General features: G+C 43.2%; 1 protein-coding gene across 4 annotated transcripts in view; it reads left to right on the forward strand.

Moving 5' to 3' along the window:
- Nucleotides 1-596: 596 nt before the first annotated feature.
- RHOT1 (ras homolog family member T1) overlaps nucleotides 597-26,706 on the forward strand; it is a 46,782-nt gene continuing 20,672 nt past the window's right edge. For all 4 annotated transcript variants that reach the window (XM_038757492.1, XM_038757494.1, XM_038757495.1 and 1 more), the window contains exons 1-10: nucleotides 597-728; nucleotides 14,140-14,198; nucleotides 15,468-15,549; nucleotides 17,199-17,242; nucleotides 20,253-20,306; nucleotides 20,863-20,915; nucleotides 21,574-21,682; nucleotides 21,991-22,092; nucleotides 23,038-23,136; nucleotides 25,408-25,516. In XM_038757492.1, coding sequence (XP_038613420.1) covers nucleotides 692-728; nucleotides 14,140-14,198; nucleotides 15,468-15,549; nucleotides 17,199-17,242; nucleotides 20,253-20,306; nucleotides 20,863-20,915; nucleotides 21,574-21,682; nucleotides 21,991-22,092; nucleotides 23,038-23,136; nucleotides 25,408-25,516 — 748 coding nt within the window. In that variant the 5' untranslated portion in view covers nucleotides 597-691. The remainder of the gene's footprint in view (nucleotides 729-14,139; nucleotides 14,199-15,467; nucleotides 15,550-17,198; nucleotides 17,243-20,252; nucleotides 20,307-20,862; nucleotides 20,916-21,573; nucleotides 21,683-21,990; nucleotides 22,093-23,037; nucleotides 23,137-25,407; nucleotides 25,517-26,706) is intronic.

Raw genomic sequence — 26,706 nt, forward strand, 5'->3', positions numbered from 1 at the left:
CTGCACACAGTAAGCGCTCAATAAATACGATTGATTGGCAACATATAATAATAATAATGATGATGGCATTTATTAAGTGCTTACTATGTGCAAAGCACTGTTCTATTAGAGACGGTCCCTACCCAACAGTGGGCTCACAGACAAGTGGCAGAGCGGAATTAGAACCCACGTCCTCTGCCTCCCAAGCCACTAAGCCACGCTGTAGTGGACTCTCCCCAGCGCTTAGTACAGTGCTCCTCACGCAGTAAGCGCTCAATCAATGCGAATGAATGAGTGAGTGGAAGAGCGAGATTTGGCGCATGCTCATTTCCCCGTGGCCGCTGGGCGAGGCGTTTTGGGTTTGGGCGTTGGCGTGTCCCGCGCCGGCCGCCGTAGGCGCCGGGGGGCGGGGCCTGGGCGCCGTCTGGGCCTGAGCGCCCCGTGCCCGGCTGAGGAGAGGAGCGGCCCGGCCCGGCCAGGCCAGGCCCGGACCTCGCGCCGCCCTCGCGCCCGCCGCCCGCCCGCCGCGGGTCGGCCACGGGCCCAACTCGAGCCCGAGGCTGCGCCGGCTGAGGAGCGGCCCGGCCCGGCCAGGCCCGGACCTCGCGCCCGCCGCCCGCCCGTCGCGGGTCGGCCACGGGCCCAACTCGAGCCCGAGGCTGCGCCGGGGCCTCCGCGGGGACCAGGCCGCCTGCACCGCCCTGCCGCCGACATGAAGAAAGACGTGAGGATCCTCCTCGTGGGAGAACGTGAGTCCCGGGCCGCCCCTCCCTCACCCCCGCCATTATAATAACCCTAATAATCATCATCAAGTAATTGTAATAATAAAGGTGTCGGTTAAGCCTTAGTACGTTGGAGAAGCAACTACATCGAGGAGCAGTGTGGCCTAGTGGCAAGACCCCGGGCTTGGGAGTCAGAGGTCGTGGGTTCATTTATTCATTCATTCAATCGTATTTATTGAGCGCTTACTGTGTGCAGAGCACTGTACTAAGCTCTTGCTGAGCGCTTACTGTGTGCAGAGCACTGTACTAAGCGCTTGTTGAGAGCTTACTGTGTGCAGAGCACTGTACTAAGCGCTTGGGAAGTACAAGTCGGCACAATATAGAGCCGGGCCCTACCCAACCACGGGCTCACCTGTATATGTGTATATATGTATATGTATATATGTATACACCTGTATGCATGTATATATATATATATGTATACATATACCTGTATACATGTACACATATATTTCCTGTATACATGTATTACCTGCATATATGCATACACATGGACCTGCATATATGCGTACATGTATACTTATATACCTATATACATGAGAAGCAGCGTGGCTCAGTGGAAAGAGCCCGGGCTTTGGAGTCAGAGTTCATGGGTTCAAATCCCCGGCTGCGCCAATTGTCAGCTGTGTGACTTTGAGCAAGTCACTTCACTTCTCTGGGCCTCAGTGACCTCAGCTGTAAAATGGGGATTAAGACTGTGAGCCCCCTGTGGGACAACCTGATCACCTTGTAACCTCCCCAGCGCTTAAGACAGTGCTTTGCACATAGTAAGTGCTTAATAAATGCCATTATTATTATTATGTATGCATATATACCTGTATATAGGTATATATGTTTGTACGTATTTATTACTCTTACTTATTTTATTTGTACGTATTCTATTTATTTTATTTTATTAATATGTTTTGTTCTCTGTCTCCCCCTTCTTGACTGTGAGCCCACTGTTGAGTAGGGACCGTGTCTATATGTTGCCAGCTTGTACTTCCCAAGCGCCTAGTACACTGCTCTGCACACAGTAAGCGCTCAGTAAATACGATCGATTGATTGACCTCCGACTCCCAAGCTCTTTCCCCTGAGCCATTCATTCCATCACATTTGTTGAGCGCTTACCGTATGCAGAGCACTGTGCTAACCGCTTGGGAAGTACAAATCAGCAACATACAGAGACGGGCCCTACCCAACAACGGGCTCACAGTCTAAAGCCACACTGCTTTCCCCTGAGCCACTTGTCTGCTGTGTGACCTTGGGCAAGTCGCCCCACTTCTCTGGGCCTCAGTTGCCTCGTCTGTAAAATGGGGGCCTCACATTCTTAATCCCCCTTTTACAGGTGAAGTAACTGAGGTACAGAGAAGTTAATAAGTGGTACTACTATTTTTACCTCATCTTTAAAATGTGGGTGGAGCCTGTGACCTAATTATGTTGTACCTACCCCAGCACTTGGAACACTGCTTGGCACATAGTAAGCACCTAAAAAATACCATTATTATTATAATTGTCAGGCACTATACTAAGCGCTGGGGTGGACTCAGGCAAATTGGGTACAGTCATTGGCTCACGTGGGGCTCACAGTCCCCTTTCCCATTTTTCAGATGAGGTAACTAATAACAATAATAGTACTTGTTAAGCACGTATTATGTGTCAAACACTGCTTTAAGCACTAGGGTAGGTAGAAGTTTATCAGGTTGACCCAGTCCCTGTCTCATATGGGACTATTCAAAATTACATGTTCAAAAATTCTGTAATTTATTTACAGACTTATGATGTGGCTGCTCAATCAGTGAACAGCTTGTATTGAACACTTACTGAGTGGGGAGCACTTATTAAGCACTTAGAAGAATACAGGAGAGTTAGAAGTCCTGAACCCTGCCCTCAAGGAGGTTACATTCTTTCAAACCTGACAACTCCGTTAAGAATTTTATATTCTGTAAAGCACTGGACTAAGCACTCAGGAGAGTACCATATAACACCAGGCACGTTCCCTGCCCACAGTGAGTTTTATAGTTCCAATTTTGAGAATCATAGAAACCACAGTGGGTAATTACTTTGGACCACAGGTCACTTGCCACCCTTTCTAAGTGTCTGCCAGCTGACTGGTAGTGAAAGCAGAGACTCCCAAATTGCAGACTCTTTCCATCCATCCACGGCAGATACCGTCTTGCCTCATTTACCGCTGGCATGGACCTCATCATCATCATCAATCGTATTTATTGAGCACTTACTATGTGCAGAGCACTGTACTAAGCGCTTGGGAAGTACAAATTGGCAACATATAGAGACAGTCCCTACCTAACAGTGGGTTAGGAACCATGGGGCTCTCAGTTGAATTAAACAGTTTGGGGGATTGAATTCAATTTGCTGCTGTGTTTAGTGTTTAGCCCTCCACCATAGGTGCTTAAAATATTCAGAAAAGTTACAAGTACCAAAAAAGAGGAATTTTGGAAGAGAGGGGTGTTCAAGCAAAAAGATAGCATTTGAAGAAAATTTTAATTTTATGTGTCGTGTGTAATAGCCAAATCAGTCACCGGTATTTATTGAGCGTTTATTGTGTGAAGCAAGCTCTTGGGAGATTACACTGAGAGACACGTTTGGCTCACGCCACTCGGGAATGCACCACAAAGATAATTATAAATTGCTGAACTATAGGTTAATTCCTGTTAGTAAATCGGTGTTATTAGATATTAGATCTTGAAATTTTTAATTAAAAGTGGACGTAGACTCAAACCCAACTGGGATGACGTCTAAAAGAGTTATTGAAACTTAAGCATGATAACTAAATTGAGGACAGTGTTGGCTTTGTCACTGTTTTTCTGAGGATTTTATTAATCAGTGAATAGTATTTAGGGTGCCTGCCATTAAGAATTTTTCAGTGTAACAGAGGAGAGCGAAAAAACCAAAACCCTAATTAATAGGCGGAGCTGAAGGAAGAACAATCCTACAGTTGTTGATAGCGATAATGGAGCAGAATAAATAGAGAAGTTATCGCTAATTAGCATTGTCAAGTTATACAGAAGTTTAGGATTGGAATGAAATCATTCATGCCCAGGGCATTTCTCAAATTTTAGATATATAATATTGAGAAGTTTGGTGAGGAATTTTGCATCAGGACTATCTTAATGTATGGTAAATTAGTAGGAGTCAGACTTCTCAGACTTGTAGGACAGAAATGGACAGATTATTAACCCCTTTTGAAGACGTTTGGGGCGGGGGCGGGCATGATTAAAATTTGTTTTGGTGTTAGCAGTATGTTTCCGCTGAACCCTTAAAAATAATAATTGAGTGGTTGCTCTGCACCTTGTAAAATAATCAGACCAGAAATATTCTGTCCTACATGGGGTTCACTATCTTATCAATCAATTAATGGTATTTATTGAGTGCTTGGTGCAGAGTACTGTTTAAATGCTTGGGCAGATAAGATACAAATAATCCATCAATCATATTTATTGAGAAGTTGTGTGCAGAGCACTGTACTAAACACTTTTGGGAGAGCAACATAAGGTTGGTAGACATGTGCCCTGCTCACAGTGAGTTTACAGACATTAAAATCAACTATGGCAATGTACGTGAATACTGCGGAGCTCAGGGTGGAGTGATTAAGGGTACATAATATATACATTATATAGAGAAGCCGCATGGCTTAGTGGATAGAGCCTGGGCCTGGAATCCCGAAGGACCTGGGTTCTAATTCCAGCTCTGCCACTTGCCAGTTTTGTGACCTTGGACAAGTCAATTCACTTGTATGTGCCTTAGTTACCTGGGGGTTAAGACTGTAAGCCCCATGTAGGATATGGACTGTGTCCAGCCTGATTACCCTGTATTTACCTCAGCACTTAGAACAGTGCCCGGCACATAATGCTCAACAAATACCATTAGAAAGAAAAATCCAAGTGCAAGGGCAACACAGAAGGGTTAGGGAATAGGGGAAATGAGGGCTTAGTTGGGGAAGGCCATTTAGAGGAGATGTGATTTGAATAAGGCTTTAAAGGTGGGGAGCGTGATTGTTTGTTGGATCTGAAGGGGGAGGGTGTTTCAGGCCAGAGACTAGATGGGGGCAAGGCCTTGGGGCCCAGATGGATGAGATCAAAGTACAGTGAGTTAGGTTGGCATTAGAGGGATCGAGTGAGTGCTAAGTTGTAGAAGAAAATCATTGAGGTGAGATGAGAGGGTGCAAGATGACTGAGTGCTTTAGTAAGGAGTTGCTTGGGCAATTACTGGAGGTTTTTGAGGAGCGGAGAAACAGGGACTGAATGTTTTTGTAGAAAAATGAAGTAGGGGCTGGAGTGGGAAGGAGTTCTCAAGCAGTAGTCAAGGCCGGATAGGATAAGTGCTTGGATCAACATGGTAGCAGTTTGGATGGAGAGGGAAGGGTGGATTTTAGCAATCTTGTGAAGGTAGAATCGACAGGCTTTGGTGACAGATCTTCCTTTTTTTGTGGTATTTGTTAAGCGCTTACTGTGTGCCAGGCACTGTTCTTGGCACCGACAGATTGAATCTGTGGGTTGAATGAGAGAATTGAGGATAACACCAGGATTATGGGCTTGTGAGACAGGGAGGGTAGTAGTGCTGTCTACAGTGATGGGAAAGTCAGGGGGAGGACAAGGTTTGGGTGGGAAAATGAAGAGTTCTGTTTTGGACATCTTAAGTTTGAGGTGGTGGGACATCCAAGTAGAGATGTCTTCAAGGCAGGAGGAAATGCAAGACTGCAGAGGAGCGATCAGGGCTAGAGATGTAGATTTGGGAATTATCTACATGGAAATGGTAGTTGAAAGCCAAGGGAGGGACTGGGTTCTCCAAAGGAGTTGGTGGAGGTGGAGAATAGAAGGGAACCCAGAACTGAGACTTGGGGGACTTACAACATACTAGGGGTAAGTCGAGGTATAGTAGGTGTAAAAGGCCCCTGCCCACAAGGAGCTTACAGACTAGAAGATATTAAAATAAATTACAAATGGCTTTGTGTACATGATTGCTGTGGGACTTGGGGAGCGGAGATACCAAAGCGCTTTCAGGGAACAAATCCAAGTTCATTCAGTCATTTAGTCGGGTTTTTGTTTTTAGCACTTACTGTGTGCAAAGCACTGTACTAAGCACTTGGGAGAGTACAACATAACAAATAGACACACTCTCTGCCCAACACGAACTCACAGTGTAGAGGGGGAGACAAACGTACAGTGTTCTGTACACATTAAGTGCTCAATAAATATGATTGAAAGAATATAAATACATACATAAAGAAATAAATAAATTACAGATATATACGTAAGTGCAGTGGGGCTGGGAGGGGGTGATGGATCAAGGGAGCAAGTCAGGGTGACACAGAAGGGAGTGGGAGAAGAGGAGAGGAGGGCTTGAGTCAGGGAAGCCTTCTTGGAGGAGATGTGCCTTCAATAAGGCTTTGAAGGAGGAGGGGGGGAGAGTAATTGTCTGTCTGATATAAGGATGGAGGGCATTCCAGGTGAAAGCAGGATGTGGGCGAGAGGTCGGCTGGTAGATAACAGTGAGAAGGTTAGCATTAGAAGAACAAAGTCACCAAGTGCATAGGTGTCACAGAAGGGAGGGCTTAATTGGGGAAACCCTCTTGGAGGAGGTGTGGTTTTAGCTGGGCTTTGAAGATGGGGAAAGAGGTGATCTGTTTGGACATGAGCAGGGAGGGAGTTCCAAGTCAGAAGGAGGACCAGGCAAGGGCTTTGTGGTGAGAAAGCTGAGTTGGGGTATAATGAGAAAGTCGGTGTTAGAGTTAAGTATGTGGGCTGGGTTGTTGGAGGAGAACAGAGGGAGGTACATTAGGAGGGGGAGAGCCCATTGAGTGCTTTTAAAATCAGTGGGAAGTAGTTCCTGCTTGATAAAAGGGAGGGAGAGCAGATACGTAAATTTCCATTTTACAGATAAGGAAATTGTGGTTCTTTGACTTGCCCTAGATCACACGGGAGGCATTTGGTAAAGATGACACTAAAACCCTGGTCTCCTGGCTCCCGGTCCCATGCTGTCTCCAACAGGCCAGGCGATCACCCTTAGTGATAACTGCATTTTTTGAGATTGCTTAAAACAGCTGTGGAGGTTTCAACATTTTAGTGGCTAAACTCTTGCCATAACCCAGAAGGAAAAGGCATTTTATCCTAGCCAAGTCTCTCACCCATCCGGGCTCCTGCTCCTCCTGTGCTTCTGTCCATGTTTGTCCAAACAGCTCAGGCAGAGTTTGTTTTGTTGTTTTTGTTTTTTTTTAATCTAAAGACTCAGGTCAGGTGACAGTCTGTCATTGTGTTCGAGAGCCAGTTATAGCAAGAGAAGCAGCGTGGTTCAGTGGAAAGCCCGGGCTTTGGAGTCAGAGGTCGTGGGTTCGAGTCCCGCCTCCGCCAATTGTCGGCTGGGTGCCTTTGGGCCTCAGTTCCCTCATCTGGAAAATGGGGATGAAAACTGGGAGCCCCCCGGGGAGCAACCTGATCACCTTGTATCCCCCCCAGCGCTTAGAACAGTGCTTTGCACATGGTAAGCGCTTAACAAATACCATTATTATTATTTCTTTTAGACTGTGAGCCCACTGTTGGGTAGGGACTGTCTCTATATGTTGCCAATTTGTACTTCCCAAGCGCTTAGTACAGTGCTCTGCACATAGTAAGCGCTCAATAAATACGATTGATGATGATGATGATGATAGTCAGAGAAAGTCACCAAATTATTTTTAAAATACCAGGGTAATGCAGGAGGCATTACTGATGTACATCAGGAAGGAGACCTTTCTCGTAAAATAGCTAGCCGGTTTGGCAAGCCAGTTAGGCCGATTAGACCTGGAAAACTAATCCCTGTTTTCTAAACTAATTTCCTTAGTCATTTGAATATGATTGCTTTGAATATGATTGTTTGCCATGCCGATAAATACCATTGATTGATTAATGGGCGAAGCTGCTCAGGCTGATATTTGTAATAACAATAATTATGGTGTTAAGCACTTGCTACATTTAAATTTACTAAATACTTACTACATTTTAAAAAATCACCTTCACATAACAGTTCACATTAAGGAAAGTACAAAACAAAGTTTAAAAAATTCAAGCAAAAAAACAGTTAACCTCTTTACACTTTAATAGTCTTCCTTTCTGTCAAATTTCCCAGAATTCATTTAGGTAGTCCTGCTCTGTTATCTTAAAATGAGTTTCAAGAGCTTGTCATTAGTGAATTTGGCATTTGCAAACTCTGGATGGTTTCATTGGGAAATGATGGGATATGAGCCATCCCTCCACCAAACTCATTATTGCTCTCATGCTGACAAATAATCATGCAACTATTATTTCACATTTATCTTTTTAATGGTATAATGCTACTTCAAGGGGTGCTTTTTCATAAGATCCACTACTGCACTGTAATAAACCAGAGTTTCCTGGAAAATTAGTAGTCTCAAACACGTAGTACAATGCTCTGCACACAGTAAATGCTCAATTGATTTATTGAAAATATACTCTGTTCACACCCACCTGTTGACTAGAGAGTCCTCATTATATCTGTGTTTACCAAGTTTATTTTCTGAGCAGTAAACTACAAGGAACCACACAATAATCCCTTTCTGAGGCAGCCAACAGCCACAGTCCCACAATTCTGGGTTGGTGTTTTTTGTTAACCAAAATTTTTTTTCCGAAACTGTTCACAATGCAAATCCTCTGTATTTACACATTTGTGATAGGCAAAGGGTAAATAATTTACGTGTGAAATCCACATTGAAGACTGGTTTTTGCTAGGTAATTCTGTACTTCACCTCAGTCTTTTGACACTTTTCCCACAAAGGTCCTTGCAACATATGGAACACCATCAGTGGCATTTGTTTAGTAGCCATCCAAACTCCATCAAGAAATACCGTCCTGTTTTTCCCCTTTAAGAAATTTTGCAGGTGCTCTCTGCATCAGTGGATATTTAAGCCGGTCTGGCCAATTAGACCTGGAAAACAAATCCCTGTTTTGTAAACTATTTTCCTTAGTTATTTGAATATGATTATTTGTCATGCTAATAAATACCATTAATTGATTAGTGGGCGAGGCTGCTCAGGCTGATATTTGTAATAATAATTATGGTATTTGTTAAGCACTTTTGTTACTACATGGGGCTCACACTTAATCCCCGTTTTATAGATGAGGTAACTGAGGCACAGAGAAGTTAAGTGACTTGCCCAAGGTCACACAGCAGACAAGTGGCAGAGGCGGGATTAGAACCCAGGTCCTCTGACTTCCAAGTCTGTGCTCCTTCTACTAAACCACGCTGCTTCTTGTAGGAACATCACCTGCTGAGGGGCGTAGTGGAATGGGCTTGGGACTGGGAGATGTGAAAACCTGTCCTGCTGTGTGTGTTTAGACACATCACTCAAACACTCTGTCTCCTTTTTCTTAGCTGTAAAATGGGAATAATTTGTATGTGTCTTTCTCCCTTTTAGATTATGAAACACTTGTAGAATAGTGACTGTGTCTGATCTGATTATCCTGAATCTACCTACTGTAGTAGTTAGGACAGTGCTTGGCTCAGAGAAAGTGCTTAAGAAATAGCATTCTTATACAAGAACAATAATAATAATAATATGTATTAGACAGTTTATTACTGCTGCCCAGTATTCCTCTCTTTGCTTTTTTGTCCTGAGATAGATGTACTCTTTCTATAGCCAGGAAAGTGAGCAACTGCCTTCTGATGGTAATGCCCAGTTCACTTCATGAATTGGATGTCAGGGAGCACCAAGAAACAAGGGATGTATCAGTCTCTTTCTAAAAGCCTTAAGCGCTCTTTCAGGTAGAGGATTGAAAGCATAGGTTAAAGTGGCATTGAGCTTTCTGGGCGATTTTCATTATGGTCCCTGGCTGACTTTATTTGTTTACCAATCTGCTTTTGATTAATACATTGCTAGATATTTGGACTGCACCTATGGTGATCATATTATGCATTCTTGCAAGCATATTTTAGCAGAGACAACAGGGAATGTTCTAAACCAGTTTTACAAATAAGCCACTTATTGGCTCACCTCAGCCTCAGCCTTTGTCTCTGTTTCTGTCTTGCCACAGGAGTCAGAGGTCATGGGTTCTAATCCTGTCTCTGTCACGTGTCTGCTGTGTGAGCTTGGGCAAGTCACTTAACTTCTCTGTGCCTCAGTGACCTCATCTGTAAAATGGGGAACAAGACTGTGAGCCTCATGAGGGACATAGACTGTGTCCAACCTGATTAACTTTGTATCTACTCCCATTCTTAGAACAGTGCTTGGCAAACAGTAAGGGCTTAACATATACCACATTTATTATTATTATTATTATTATTATTATTATTATTATTATTATCCAAGTCTAGGTTAGAGAAGCAGCGTGGCTCAGTGGAAAGAACCTGGGCTTTGGAGTCAGAGGTCGTGGGTTCAAATTCCGACTCCGCCAATTGTCAGCAGTGTGACTTTGGGCAAGTCACTTAACTTCTCTGTGCCTCAGTGACCTCATCTGTCAAATGGGGATTAGGACTGTGAGCCCCCTGTGGGACAACCTGATCACCTTGTATCCCCGCAGCGCTTAGAACAGTGCTTTGCACATAGTAAGCGCTTAACATATTCCATCACTGTTGTTATTATTATTAAAGTTATTGGGCTGCAGAGAAGCAATGGTTGAACGAAGCCAACCAGGTGGAATTATTACAAGATGGCAGGCAGTGATTTTACCTCATCCAGAGCTGTGCAGTAACACAGAGAGTAGTTTGTTTCTCAGTGGTGTTCAAATGTGAAAACCCAGATTCACTTGGGCCCCAGCTACAACTTGATAATGAAATTGAGTGGTTATGAGAGATAGGGTATCCTTGTTCCCAAGCCCAACTTGTACTTCCCAAGCACTTAGTACAGTGCTCTGCACACAGTAAGCGCTCAATAAATATGATTGAGTGAATGAATGAGACCCACTGGCTAATTTAGTCTGTTGGTTTTTGAGAGAAAAAGCCAGGTTTGGTGGTGATGATTAAAGGTTGGTTTTGTTCCATGTAAGCTGAATTTTAAAAATGTAAGGGTCACTTAGTAATAGGATTTCAGAAGTTGTGATGAAAACACGGTACTTAATGTCAGCTGGAGAAGTCTGGATAATTTTGCCAACCCCATTGAATTGTATTTCTCAAGAGGGACCTACTTAGAAGGACACAATCTCAAGCTGAAGCATTACTCATTATCTGGAGTGACTAGAGCTGGATATTTTAGTTCAGTAGGTCAAGTGATGATTCTCCCGAAGCAGTGGCAGTTGAAGGATTCCAGGTCGAGGGAGGTGCAGTTAAACCCATGAACACAGAGGTGACTGTAAAAACATACACATCTTCAGCTACCTGGTTTCCATTTTTACTTCTTGTTGCCAGGCTACCAACTTCATCATTCTGATCTGTTATTCTAGGAAGCCGCGACTGCCATCACGAAAACTATCCGCCAAGCACCGTGCAGCTGTCATTTTCCAGAGAATTTAGTGATATTACGGTTCTTACATTGCCCTGCAAGCGCTTTCATTATCCACCCTTGAGGAGTATTAAATTTGGTTATCGAGGTCTATTTTAAATCTCCCCATCTTTTCAGTGCTGTTTAATGAGAGCCTCTGTGCACAGTACCAAGTGCTTTGGAGAGTGCCGTTTAACAAAGTGACACGAAAGGTGACCCAGTCTGAGCCGACATTAAGCTTGCAGTCTTGTGGAGTCGTGGGGAATCCATCAGGTTTCCCAACTGCAAAATCCCTCGGTTCCCAACACTTTTCCCATATCTCTGATGTCAGTATGCATGTTCCCAACTTCCCAACACTTTTCCCATATCTCTGATGTCAGTATGCATTCTTAGTACCTTAGCTTAGAATGTAAACTCCTTGTGGGCAAGGATTGCTTCTACCATCTCTGTTGTACATTCCCAAGTGCAAGTGCTCAGTACAGTGCTCAGCACACAGTAAGTGCTCAACAAATACCACTGATATAGATTATTATTTAGCATACCTTTCTGAAACGGAAATTTGGACTTGCCTCTCTTGGTTGCTTTTTGACTTAAAAACCACCTTCCCTCCCTTGATGCCTGCGGTCAACCCAAATTTTGACCTGCGTGTTACTGATGGTAAAACAGACAAAAGGCAAAACTGTTTTCCGGGGGCCGGGGGGCAGCTGAGCATCCAACGGGGAGGTTCTGATTGGATGGAAACGCGTCCCTGCTACTTTCCTCCAGCAGCATCCTACCAAATGTTTTGACTTTGTTCATTTCCTCCTTCAGGTAGACATAGTCTAGCACCTCTCAATTTCTTCATCGCTGTGGGGAATTTCTCTATTGGCGAGGTATTTGGTGCATATCCATGTGGTCTTCAAGAGACTCATAACTTGCCTCACTTCATGTGGCTTCCTGGTATATTTTTCTTCCCAATTTTGCCACAGAGTTTACTTGTACAAGGCAGTCAACCCTCAAGAAGGCAGTCTTATCAGTTGCTCCTCAGCAAGGTGAATTTCTTCTTTCTAGTTGAATTGGCTGAATAGCCACTGCAAGTCATTCTGCAAATACCCTCCGCAGAATGTATCTCCCTGTTTCGACTCCTCCGCTTGGTCTATTCAGAACGGGCTTGTTGAGGATCGTGGTTTCCATTATACAGTTGGAGCTTCTTTCTTCCAAGAGATCCCCGTGTGTGTTGAATCAATTTGTCTCATTACGCTCATTGGAAACTGGCATTTGGCCAAGTCGTATAAAACAAACAAACTGGGTTCCGCGTTCTATATTTTTTTCAGATAATAGAAGGAGAGAATGTCTGAGGTTAGTAGTGGACGCTGTTCTGAGTGAAGTCTGGCTTGTTCTTTGCTAGTGTGAGGTTCAGCGTCATTTTTGATGGCATTTAGGTGACTGATGAAGGCTGCATCTATGTGAGAAGAGCTAACGGATGTTAATTATGAAAATTTTCAGTCACCTTTCTTCTTTGCCAGTATTGTTTTTGTCATTTCCAGGTATTTTATCCTTGTTCCTCTTGTAACTCCTTGAGGCAGGGATTAGGTCTTTTGTTTCTAATGAACCCTGCCCAACATTTATACTATTGAATGACTGAATTCACTACTGTGTCAGGAGGAGTTTAAAAGAGGCAAATTTCCTGCTGTGATTAATAATTGTAATATTTGTTAAGTGCTTACTACATGCCTAGCTCTGGGGTGGTAATAGTAATAATAATGGTGGCATTTGTTAAGCGCTTACTATGTGCAAAGCACTGTTCTGAGCGCTGGGGGGGATACAAGGTGATCAAGTTGTCCCACGTGGGGCTCACAGTCTTAATCCCCATTTTACAGATGAGGTAACTGAGGCGCAGAGAAGTTAAGTGACTTGTCCAAGGTCACACAGCAGACATGTGGCGGAGCCGGGATTCGAACCCGTGACCTCTGACTCCAAAGCCCGTGCTCTTTCCACTGAGCCACGCTGCTTCCTAGATTGAAGATCAACAGGTTCCCTATGGGGCTAACATTAGAAGTAGAAGGGAGAAGAAGTTTTGAATCCCCGTTTCACAGATGAGGGAACTGAGACCCAGAGAAGTTAAATGACTTGTCCACGGTCACAAAGCAGGTAAGAGTTAGAACCCAGGTCTTCTTACTCTTAGGCGAATGCTTAGCACGGTGCTCGGCACATAGTAAGCACTTAGCTAATGGGATTATTTTTATGTCTGCCTAGCACTTTTCTCTTTGCATTGGGCATATTTGATTTCCTTTATTACTTTTGAGGTAGCTCTTGATGAACGGTCACAAGAAGATATGCAAGTTTCCTTTCCTAACCTCTAGGATCAAATAGGTTATAGGGACTCTGTAACTTCCTGTCACATTGGGTAATGTTCACTGAAGCTTGATATATATGAAGAAATGTAGATATGTACAGATCACTACTTAGTACTTCATTACTGTTTGAAACTTTAAATGCAGAGAACTGTAACAAAATTTGATTGAGACGTGAATTGAGTGAAATTTTCTACGTATAACTGTGTCTAACCTGATTACCTTCTATCTACCCAGCACTTAAAATAGTGCTTGGCACATAGTAAGCACTTAAAAAATACCCTAATTATTATTATTTCAGAAAATTGCTCAACTGCTTTTCACTGAAGGGCACTAACTAAATTGAAGCCCATAGAAAAAATGTATTTTGAGAGAGTCCCCCCCTCCATCACTCCTTCCAACACCAGCTCTTTTGACATGCCAGACTTTAAAAATGTTAAGGAACACTGAATTTTGTGGGTCATCAAAATTGTCACCTTTAGATCCAGGTGAAAAGGGGTGGAACAGTTATCATTTGGGTTCCTCTTATACAAAGCTCAGCCATAACAGACCTTTGTCCAAAGGAGTGTCATTGTTGAAGACAATTGTTGAAGAATGGAACGCAGTACCATTAACATAATGATTTTTCCTTTTACAGCCAGAGTTGGGAAAACATCACTGATTATGTCCCTAGTCAGTGAAGAATTTCCAGAAGAGGTAACATATCTTAACCTCCACCCTACTCCCTACCTCCTTTTCTAGTCTTTTCTAGTTACTGTCATGGAAAGCAGAAGCACGATTTGATAACCTCTTGGAAATTTGAAATTAAATGATTTACCTTTGTGTGTGTCCACCTTTGTGATTAGAATTACCGTATTCTTTTTCTAAATGTCAGGTCAACCCATTTATCTGCCCTGGCACTGCAAGCCACAATGTTATATAACAGCTTGTTGAGGGCTCAAGTCCCAGACAGTCACAGTTCATTCCTCTCTCCCTTTAGAAGCTGCATGCTGAGCATTGCCACAGTTCATCACTCCCTTGTGAATGTATCAATAAGTATGTCAAAGAGCTTTTTTTTTTTCACATTTTCAAGTTTGAAATAGAGCTCCTAGCTTTTGGAATTTTAACCCAAGGAGTAGTCGTTCCACTCTGGAAATGTGGGGGTCCGTACTGTACTGTTAAGGAGTTTTTATCACATCCCCATCAAAGCCCTCAAGCAGAGGTGCATTTGAGTAGCTTATAGCTTTGGTTGCAGTTCATTTTGGGGGATGCCTTGGAACAGTGGGGTGCTCTACATACAGTAACCCCTTCGAGGTTGCGGCCTTGCAACGTCCGATCTTGGTTGGCCTTATACTCTGGGTCCGGAGGCGCCCCGGTCCAGTCCAGAGCCTCTTTTATTTCTTTAGCGTTGATCAGCCAAGGCCCACCCACCTCTCCCCAGGAAAACTCAGGCGACCCTAAGTTGTTAAAAAATTTGGCTATTGGGCACAGGTAATATTCACAGTTTCATTTCATTCACCAGTGTTTCTTTAACCAATCCCCCATATATACCAAGCATCGCGTGACTTGATTTTAGAGTCCCTAAAGTATGTGCTACATTCAGTTCACTTATAAAAATGTGTCTATGATCTTGAAGCTGCTTCGGTGAAGTATTTCATAGTTGCACCCAAAGTTCCATTTCGCAGTTATGGAAGGGTACTGGAGAGTCGCTTCTAATGGGAAGTATGCTTCATCCAGCCTGGGCCCCCATTTCAAGCAGGAACACCTCTTTTCAGATGGGGATAAACAATTATTTATGTGGATTCTGGGCAGGTTTTTAGCCACAAGTCACAGCACATAATTACAGCGTGTCCACCGTATTGGTTATTGAGGTGCTTGTAGCACGGGTCTGGGGAAAACACTTCAAGGGATAAATCAATTATGTGTATTTATTCCCCAGCTACGGTTATCTCATGCTAGGCTTTCGTTTTCAATTTTCCCAACAAGGTCCCTCCCCGCGCAGAAGAAATCACCATCCCCGCCGATGTCACCCCGGAGAGAGTTCCGACGCATATTGTCGATTACTCAGGTAACGGACCCTCTGTTGGAAAAGCTCCTGGGTCATTCCAGGTGCTGGAGGCGCCTGTCTTAACCAACTAACATCCCCCCACCCCTTGTTTCTCCCAAAGATGACAACGTTCAGGCTGTTCCACAAAACGGGTAGGGAAGAGAGAGGACTTTTCTAGGGGAGGTTCAGGTTCAAGTCTTTCCATGATTGGGCCTTGGGTGTTTGCAGCGTGGAGTCAAAAGTCAGCCAGAGTGTTTGGTGTCAGTATAGGTACCTTAGATTTAGAGAAACCTTTGCTCTGCCAGCACGTACCCCAGATGACATCGCAGTAGTGCCAGCCGTTCCTCCGTGGGTTATATCCACCATGTTTATCGATCACCTCCCGGGAGCTGAGCATATACCTTCTTTGCTTCCTAATGCTTTAAAGGCAGGGGTTCTCAAACTCTTTCAACTGAGGACTGCGTGATCCCCACATCACCCCTCCTCCACAGTTGAAAAGGCTCAGATAATAAGAATTATGACGATGGCACTTGCTAAGCGCTTACTATGTGCCAAGCACTTGTTCTAAGCACTGAGGGGAATACAAGGTAATCAGGTTGTCCCACCTGGGGCTCACAGTCTTAATCCCTGTTTTACAGATGAGGGAACCGAGGCACCGAGAAGTTAAGTGACTTGCCCAGAGTCACACAGCTGACAAGTGGCAGTGTTAGGATTAGAACCCACAACCTCTGACTCCAAGCTCTTGCCACTGAGCCATGCTGCTTCTCTAGATATGTCTCCCTTGCAGTGATCTTAAAAGCCGGAAGGGAGGAAGTGCAGGGGAGAATCCCGGACATGGAAAGACGCACCTTACGTGACCCACACCAACTCCAGACTCCAAACCCTCCCATCCAATTGCCTTACCACCCACCCAGGCATTGGCTCCTACCCAATGTCTGAGAAACCTTGTTGCATATTAATTCTGATATCTTATGTGTTCCTTAAACCTTCATCTCACATTTAGGCAAAGTGACTTTTTTTCAGCAGGCTTTGTTCCGGGATTTGCTTATAAAGTATCAGTGTGACTAGACTGGTGGTTCTGCTCTTACCTGCTTTTCTCACTAGAACAAGGATTTTCCCGGGATCGTAGTTTGACAGAGTTCCTAAAGGGAATTCCAGACTCCTGAGATTGTTGGCCAAGGTTGGCTTTTCTAGGCTATCTGCACCTTGCAGTTCTTTCTTGTACAGTTCATTCCCTAGGAAAGCAATGAGTGTCTGCCGCCTTATAGATCCCAGTAATAGTATATGTTCTCCCTTAATTTGTGCTGGTGATAAGAAAAAAAAAATCAGCCTTTCCTAAAAAGATGGTCTGTTTGACAAAAAGGAGGACTAGAGAGGTAGGTAGTGCTCTGCTCCTCGGGTATCCATTCTTTCCACTAATATTATTTGAGAATTAAATTATTGGTATTTGTTGAAGAAAACCCTGGCTGTTTGAGGATGTAGAGCCTTAAAACAGATCAACTTGAATTTGAAGGCCTAGTATATGTAACTGGCAAGCATTTAAAAATATTGCCAGTTACTTAGAACAAGCTCAGCAGAATACATTTTAGTTCAGTTGACACTTGTGAAAGACTAAAATTTGAGCCATATTTCTTTTTTCCCCATTAACGTAACTTTTCTCTCTATTACAGAAGCAGAGCAGAGTGATGAACAACTCCATCATGAAATATCCCAGGTGAGTGAAATGGTGCAGTTAGATTCTGTTCTGTTGCCTTATAATGTACAAGTAATACCTGTAATTTATTTTATTGTTTGTCTCCCCTGCTAGATTTTAAGCTCCTTGAGGCTTGGGATCATATCTACTTAGTCTGTACTCTTCCAAGTGCTTAGTAGAGTTCTCTGCATGCAGTAAGTGCTTAATAAATCCCACTGATAGTTGGAAATCATTCCTCCTCCTTTCCCCTACCCCCATTTGCACCTGCAATCGAGAGGAGAGGAGAAAAAGCAGGAGAGAATTACCTGAACCAGGAGAAGGGAGAAAGAGTAGAGAAAACTCTGAATGGAGCATTAATTGGCCCAGAGTCGGAACCCAGCATAAAATGAGCAGATGGGGGAGGTGGGGGAGTGACTCAAAGCAGGCAAGACAGGGTCCCCAGAGGAGCAGGTAGGTGGAGAAGGGACTCCCAACGGGCTGGGAGGGCACTGAAGAGGTACCGGCAAGCCAGAAAGCCAACAAATATTGGAGGAAAATGTGAAAAAGTAGACATAAAGTACAAGATGCCAAGAGAAGGGCAAAAAGCCCAAGATTTTAAATTCCTTGCACATCATTTGAGAGTTTTCACGTGTTCAAGATCAAATCTCACATGTTGTGGTCCTGAAGTTGTGTTGTTGGAAAATGCCATTTTTGAACTCACTTCTGAATTGTTGAGTCAATGGGTGGATTTTGAGATCATCATCATCATCAGTCGTATTTATTGAGCGCTTACTGTGTGCAGAGCACTGTACTAAGCGCTTGGGAAGTACAAGTTGGCAACATATAGAGACAGTCCCTACCCAACAGTGGGCTCGCAGTCTAAAAGGGGGAGACAGAGAACAAAACCAAACATACTAACAACATAAAATAAATAGAATAGATATGTACAAGTAAAATAAATAGAATAATAAATATGTACAAAGATATATACAGGTGCTGTGGGGAAGAGAAGGAGGTAAGATGGGGGGATGGACGGGGGAGAGGAGGGGGATAAGGGGGAGAGGATCACCTTGTAACCTTCCCCGCGCTTAGCCATCATCATTATCATTATTATTATTATTATTACTATTATTATTACAGCGAGACGGTCCCTACCATCATAGTCTAGAAGGGGGAGGCGGACATCCAAACATGCCATTATTATAATCAATCGTATTTATTGAGCGCTTACTGTGTGCAGAGCACTGTACTAAGCGCTTGGGAAGTACAAATTGGCAACACACAGAGACAGTCCCTACCCAACAGTGGGCTCGCAGTCTAAAAGGGGGAGACAGAGATCTCTAGTTTGTCATAATAAAAGACTATTAAATCCAGCAAGCATGCTGGTTAGTTATCGGATACTCTTATGCACACGGTCCCCATCAATATCCCTCCTGTCATTCCCCCTGAGCCATGACAGCTAACCCGAAGGAGCTTCGAAGAGAGGAGCAGGAAGGTTGGGGAGGAGTCCCGGCTAAGGGGAGCCTAGGAGAGGCCAGGGGTGACCTTCGTCAGATTCCCCTCAGTCATCATCATCAATCGTATTTATTGAGCGCTTACTATGTGCCTTCATCAGGTTCCCCTCAGTCACTTTCTTCCCCACCCTGACCGGGTTCCGTGGTTACAGCCGAGCCAAGCTCCCCACGGTTGGGTCTCCCAACAACACTCCTGCCACTTCTCCGACTCCTTTTTTGGCATCATGATTCTCTCTTCCACATTAACTGCTGCCACCTCCATCGTGTGATGGGGTCTTAGACTAGAACATTTTTGATGCATATCTAAAGTTCTTGCAATGGAAGCTTAAAGAAAGGTGATTTGAAGCATCCTATTGTGTCTTCCCTTCAGTCTGCCACCCTCCCTTCTGTCCATGTTCTCCAGTTTCCCTCGAGCATCCTATTGTGTCTTCTCCTTCATTCTGCCATCTCCTATTTCCTTAGCTCTGTGGCTCCCAATCTAGTTGCCTTCTTTACTCTTGTCCTGTCCCCTTCCTTCAGCCCATTTTGACAGTGCTGCTGCTGCTGGGCTGATGTGAATCCTGAACTCCCATCTCATTCCCTATCAATCCCATTTATTGAGCATTTACTGTGTGCTGAGCATTGGGGCGAATACAACATAACAGAGTTGGTTATATTCTCCCAGCTTCCTGGAGCTAGGATAATTGGATCAAGGAAAGGTATCAGCAGGGTTCCAGGTCAGGAGCCAAGCAAGCCATTGGGCAAATTAGTATTCAGATTGTCCTCAAGTCTTCCTCCTGAATGCAAATGATTTTCCTTCACTTTTTTTTCCCCCCGCAACTTCCACTGTTCCCTATTCATCTGAGGATTTATTGCCAGAAACAGACTTTGTTGGAGCTATCTTAAAGCTTTAAAGAAAAGGTGGCTGATGTGTATTTTCCCCCCAATTTAGTTTGTTTGACCTGTTAAACTTTCTTTTGGGGAAGATCACCATCAATCAGCCAATCAATCAGTGACATTTATTGAGCACTTACTGTGTGCAAAGGTCATGAGAGTACAGAAGAATAAGTAGCCCAGAACCCTTTACTGCTGAATTGCATCTTCCAAGTGCTTAATACAGTGCTCTGCGCACAGTAAGTGCTCAATAGGTGTTAATGAATGAATGAACCTGCCCTCAAGGATCTTTCTTCTCCTGGGGTTTTAGTGGATTTGTGTTACTACCTTAGAAAATTTGTATCTTCTGAAGTTATGCTGTGTGGGGTTTTTGTGGCATTTGGAGGGAGATATCTCTGCCCTTTAAAGTTCCTTTGGTCTGTTCATCTACTTCCTCTCATGGCAGGGGTGGTATTGTGTAGCCTCCTTTCGGCCGAGAATTTCTCAGTAATGTTTCTCGCCCTGTTCACCTTGGGTCATTTGGCTCTCCAGACTTGCCTGTACATTTACTTCTATGATCTCAGACTCGGTCGGTTTTGGAGCCAAGGCAAACCTCTTTCCTCTTCGGTTACTCATTTAAGAACTTCCACTATTGAGTTATTCATTCTTTTTCCTTCTGTTTCTAGGCTAACGTCATCTGCATAGTGTATGCGGTTAACAACAAGCATTCTATTGATAAGGTATGTTTCTGCGTTGGCGCTTGGGTAAACGGTTTGGGGATCCCTCTGTAAAGTGAGAGCCCAGCAGCCAACAAGCCCCCAGTACGGATCTTGGTTTAGAGTATTGGATAAAAAGTCGGTCCCAAACCCAATCATTCAATCCTAGTTTAACCCAGGCCCAACTCCGGTGTGGTGTTTACAGAGCCCAGCTTGAGCCAAACTTGGGGGACTAGATACGGGATGTTTTTCACAGAGGATACTTAGCTTTAGGAGTTTCCTTCTTCCTATCACCTAGAATGGGCTCCTTCAAGCTTCAGTACCCTTGGCCCCTGCTGGCTACCTCAGTGGCATTTTATTTTATTTTGTGAATATGTTTTGTTTTGTTCTCTGTCTCCCCCTTCTAGACTGTGAGCCCACTGTTGGGTAGGGACCGTCTTTATATGTTGCCAACTTGTACTTCCCAAGCACTTAGTACAGTGCTCTGCACACAGTAAGCGCTCAATAAATATGATTGATTGGTAGCTCCAGCTCTGATTGTTCTGCTTCCTAAGTGCCTTAACCAGCCTCTTCATTTTAGGTGACCAGCCGGTGGATTCCCCTCATCAATGAGAGAACAGACAAAGACAGCAGGTATAAACATCTTTGGCCTACGAGCTAGATTGAAAGCTGGCTCTGTTCTGGTCTGGCAAGAATCTTCAGCTGTTGGGCACTTCTGCTCATCAGGTTTGGTGGTTTGGGATGTATTCTCCATTTGTCACTCGCGAGGCAAGGCCAGCTTCCTTCCATGAGTGAATGTTGGGCTGCCCTGCCTCTGTTGACTGCAACGGTCCTGGTGCTGTCAGTCTGGAAGAGAGAAAGCTTGATTGTGTTTCCTGGCCATCTAGGGTTTCTTAATCTGGCCTCCAGGTTATTTTCAAATTCAGGCAGGAGGGGAAATATTGAGGGAGACTGAGAAGCAGAATTGATTGCTTTGTGGGAGCACGTGGGTGAAAGGATGTGGGCGAGAAATGTAGTTTTCCCATTGTCCTGTGAATGTGCTTGCGGTTTCAGCCGGTTGCCTCTTTGGGGACATGGATATTCTGAATTGAAAATGGAATCAAAGAAACCATAGCAGTGCAGCTATAAGCTCAGGATTTCTTCATGAGCCACTTGAAATTCTCTTGATCATTTGGTTTGGGTCGAGATGAAAGAAAATGTTCCAATATTGGATGGTAAGGTTATAATAGAAACTTACCTTTTGTGAACTGGTTTTTACCCCCGAATCTCCCCCGTGTCCTGTGTGTTTCAGACTCCCTTTGATACTGGTCGGAAACAAGTCTGATCTCATGGAATATAGTAGTATGGAGACCATCCTTCCCATCATGAACCAGTATACAGAGATAGAAACCTGTGTGGAGGTATGCTGCCCTGATTGGGAAGTTTGCTCTTGGTGAATTCAAGTGCAATGCCTCTAAATTATGTATGGAAAAAATAAGCTTAACATTAGCAGCGAAGCCAGCTGGGGAGATGCCCGGACTAGCAGTCAGCAGTCTTGAGCTCTCTTCCAACTTTCATCACAGATTTGCATGTTCGAGGAAACAAAAAATAAATGGGTTTCTTATTCTCCAAGAAAATGAGCGCGTTCAGAGTCATCATGCATGTATTATTTTTAGAAGTTGTTCCCCTGACCCTGAAATGTCAACTTTGCAACTCTTTTAAAAATCAGTGTTCAGCCAAAAACTTGAAGAACATCTCAGAGCTGTTTTATTATGCGCAAAAAGCTGTCCTACATCCAACAGGACCTCTCTACTGTCCAGAGGAAAAAGAGGTAATTTTGATCATTTTTTCTGTGTTTGCAGTGGGAAAACATCAGTACAGTGCTGATTTTGCTGAATTTTTTGGACACAATTTTTCCTACCAACTTTCTATTTAAGCTTCTGAAATGTGATCCTTTTTTATTATTAGGTTACTTGGTATATTTTCAGTCACTTTCCTGCCCAGCTACTACATGAGTTAGTCACTTTTAGCTACTAGAGTAGGATTGAGTAATCTCTCACTAGGACACTCATTCCCATCCTTCAGATGACATCCCAAGAGGCTAAAGCTATATAAATTAATTATGGCAGAATTACAACTGATTTATACATTAAAAGCCTATTTGATGGGAAAATCTTAAGAAAAACTAAAAAAAAAATCCCCCCCAAAAAAACAAAAGGAAAGTTTGGGTGCTGAGGGGATTTCCTGGGTTTAATCCTAATTTTTTTCAAAAATGGAATTAGGTTAAATCAGACAAAACCTTAAAAATCCAAACCCAGTAATATGCATTCTATTCCTGTAGAAGCAATGGCTTACCCTTTGTTTACCTCATGAAACATGTAAAATACATTTCCAAGTGCAGATCTTTTTTGTTGCATGCTGTGGCCTATTTGTCTCTGAGTAGGGAAAGGGATGGTATTGGTTTACAAGTCCATATCCGAGTCCAAAATAGGGAAACAAAAATTAAAATGAAATTTGGGCATTAGTAAGCGTTTATTGCTCTAACTGGTGTTCAGTAAAGTACCTGTTTAGAAGTAGGATATTTGATTTGCTTGTTTTTATTATCTTGTACCATGTTGGTTTTTTAATTATTTCATAATTTTGACAGTGGGGAAAAAATAATAAAAGATTGAAATCAAGGACAGCAAAAGCCATCTCAACATTACTCAAGAAAATCAAATGCAAAGGAACTAGTATGATCAACTAACGATTTTAATTTCTCTTTTCTAACCTGAAGATGAAACCGGCATGTATAAAAGCTCTTACTCGCATCTTCAAAATATCTGATCAGGATAACGACGGAACGTTGAGTGATGCTGAACTCAACTTCTTTCAGGTAGGCCTCAATTTCCTTAGTCATTTTTGATTGAGTGTATTCATTTATCATATCTTTTTTAAAATATCAGTTGGATTGGTAGGGAAAATGTCCCTACCCTATTGTATTGAACTCTTCCAGGAGCTTACTACAGTGTTGTACACAGTAAGCGCTCAATAATACCATTGCTTGATTTTGTCAGTGTGGTCCATTTGAGAATGATGCTCTCTCATAAAGCGATTTCATCGAGCGTGAAATCTGGTGAGCCTAAGAATGAAGGATCTCTTTCAACATTATGCAGTGAACAGTGAGGTAATAAAGGATAGAATAAATGCCGAGTTTTGACTCTTTCCTGCATTCAGGATTTTGTGTGTAAGACCCCCACAAAGAATCCGTGTCATTTTTATAAACCGAAAGGGGACTGGTTGGGGAGAACTTTTGCAAATCTTGTAGATAATTATTTGCCCTCTAAATGGGATATGAACAGATCCCCAAAAGAGGTGTTGTTTTCTCTTTGGTTCATCCTGACATTCCCACTTCTTTTAAGTTGTGGGCTTTCTTCCCATATAATTGATCCGATGAGATTTATTGAGTGTTCACTCTATCCAAAGAGTCTCCTGCTGGTTCTCTGCAGGCACGATAGTGTAATTATTTAGAATTTTGTTAGTTTTGTGCCTCTAATAATTAGTAGTACTGGTAGTAGTAATAATGGTATTTACTGAGTGCAATACACTGTACTAAGTCCTTGGGAAAGACAACAGAAACGTAAGACCCATTTCCTCTCGCAAGGAACTCGTGCTGTAATGGGGGAAAACTGGCAGAAATATCCATAAGGGGTTGAATTTGAATGAAAACAAATGTGCAATTGAACATTCTAAGTTCTAGGTAATAAGCGTGTTGCCCACAGGCCACCTTAATTTAAGGTTTATGTAGTTTGATCTCAATCTTCGATGCTGATAAAGGAGGCAAAACATTTGAGAGATTTTAACACAACCGTATCGGTCTCCTGTTCCATTCCTCTGTTTGTCATTCCATATTCTTTTGTCCTTTTCATTTCCACTTATTCTTTCTTTCTGTCTTCATCCTCCTGGTCTCTCCAACTCCCCTCTCATAGTTTCTTGTGTTCTCCTTTCTCCTTTTACTCTTTCTTCTCTTTACCTTTCCCTTTTCCTGCTCTTTTTCCTTTCTTCTCCTCCTCCTTTGTCTGTGGCCTTTCTTCTTTGGTTCTTTCCTAATCCACTTTCCTCTCTCCATTTTACTGTTCTGTCTTCTCTTTTGCTGTGTCTTCCACCTGTCTTTCCTTACTGCCCTACATGCTCAGGAGCCCAAACTTTTAAGGAAATTAGGAGTTGCCTGGATTCCAGTTTTGTCTCTGGGTAGGGAGTTCAAGAAGGACCACTCTTGAGCCATAAGGAAACAGGACCAATCATCTCCCCTTTTCTATGGAACTTCAGACCCTGAGAGAGGATGCGTCATCATCAGTAACACTTATTAAGGGTCACCTTTGTGCAGAGAGCTGAATAAACTGCTTGAGTGAGTATAAAGTATCTCACTAGGGCCTCCTTTCAAGGATAGAACCAGCGTGGCTCAGTAGAAAGAGCCTGGGCTTGGGAGTCAAAGGTGATGGGTTCTAATCCCAGCTCCGCCACTTGTCAGCTGTGTGACTTTGGGCAAGTCACTTAACTTCTCTCTGTGCCTCAGTTCCCTCATCTGTAAAATGGGGATGAAGACCGTGAGCCTCACGTGGGACACCGTGATTGTCTTGTATCCCCCAGCACTTGGAACAGTGCCGGCCACTGTTCTAACAAATACCGTTATTATTATCATTGTTATTATTATTATAAAAGAGTTTAAAACATGAACCTAAGTACAGCGGGGCTGTAGTAACGTAAATTCCTAAATGGCACAAGTGGGCCCAGGTGATAGTTGAGATAGGAAGATTGGAGATTACTCGGGGTAGGCCTCCTGGAGGAGGTGTGATCTCAGAAAGGCTTTGAAGATGAGAAAGGGTCAGGATTCTCTTTGAGATCCTGGTGAAGGCTCAAGGACACTGTTTGGATTCCTCCTCAGGTGTGGAAGTGGGACCCAGGATTCCTTCATATTCTCTCTGTCTCTCTCTCTTTCTCTCTCTCCCCTTTCTTCCCCCCCTCCAGGCGTCATATATGCTTTGCTGGTCTGGACATAAGGTTGGTTTTAGGGAAAACATTTAAGGTTCCTTTGTAGGTTGATGTTTAAAAGGTTTTAGCTGATTTGATTCTGAATATGCCTAACCCCTTTTATGTTGTTCCTTAGAGAATTTGTTTTAACACTCCATTAGCTCCTCAAGCCTTGGAAGATGTCAAGAATGTAGTCAGAAAAAATCTAAGTGATGGAGTGGCTGACAATGGATTGACACTAAAAGGTGGGTGTTTTGCCTCTTGACCTTAACGTATATAAATTTATCAGGAGGCAAAGGTGCTTAGGACAGTAGTGGCATGTCTCGGAATTGGAACTACTCCTTTAAAAACAGGCACTTGGCTCAAGGCTTCTAAGCTTGCAGATGTACAGTGGTGGGTGGGCTTGGGGTGGGAAACCATCAAGGATGAGGAAGGACAATTCTCAGAGAAATGGGTCCAACTGAGGAAGATACGCATCTGGGGAAATGTTTTTACTCAAAGAGCTTTCTTTTTCTTTTTTTTCCTTAAAAAAAAATAACACAAAACAAAACACGAAATCAGTCTTAAAGTAGAAAGATTTCTCATGAAAGCTGTTGAAATACCAGTCATTTTTGCCACGAACAGAGCGTTCCCTTCAGTTTGCCAGGGCAGCGTGAAGTCACAGCCAAGATGAAGAACATAAAAGTGAAATGCAGGGATTTACATTATTGAAACAAGAGCTGGGTGACTTGCTAAACCATTTTGTCTGTTTCCAGCATACATCCTTTTGGAATGCCAGAGCAGAGTTGTCTGAAATATATTTCGGGTTTGCTCATCCCCCATTTCCCCTTACCAGAACATTTAGTGGATTCGCGATGTAAAGATTTTAAGATTAAATGAGCTCTCTAGTTGGTGCCAAACTCATAAGACCCTAAAATTTCTTTTGACTATTACTACATCATGGGAAGTCGTTATAGAATATAACTCTTTTGTTGAGTACCTGGTGGGTAAAGAGTCCTGAAGGGCTGGGAGAACCAACAACTGACAGAAAAAGAGGCAGACAGAAAGGTGGGAGGGACTCTGACAGTAAGATAACAGAGAGAAAAAGCTGAGGTCTCAGGTTTTCCATCAGTTCCTTGTGGCTTTCAGCTAATATTTATTCATTTACAAACCAGACTCTAGCTTTATATTGTCATTGTTCATTTCCCCAAATATTTCTCCTACGTATTGGCCCATAAGAGAACCATCTGTTCTCTTTTAGACTGTGAGCCCACTGTTGGGTAGGGACTGTCTCTATATGTTGCCAATTTGTACTTCCCAAGCGCTTAGTACAGTGCTCTGCACACAGTAAGCGCTCAATAAATGCGATTGATGATGATGATGATCTGTTTTAGACTGCAAGCTCTGTAGCCTGCAAGGACTGGGAGCTTGTGTGACTCGCTTCTCTATATTCTTT

The sequence above is a fragment of the Tachyglossus aculeatus genome, chromosome 15, assembly GCF_015852505.1.
Source record: "Tachyglossus aculeatus isolate mTacAcu1 chromosome 15, mTacAcu1.pri, whole genome shotgun sequence".
In the NCBI taxonomy this organism is placed as follows: Eukaryota; Metazoa; Chordata; class Mammalia; order Monotremata; family Tachyglossidae; genus Tachyglossus; species Tachyglossus aculeatus.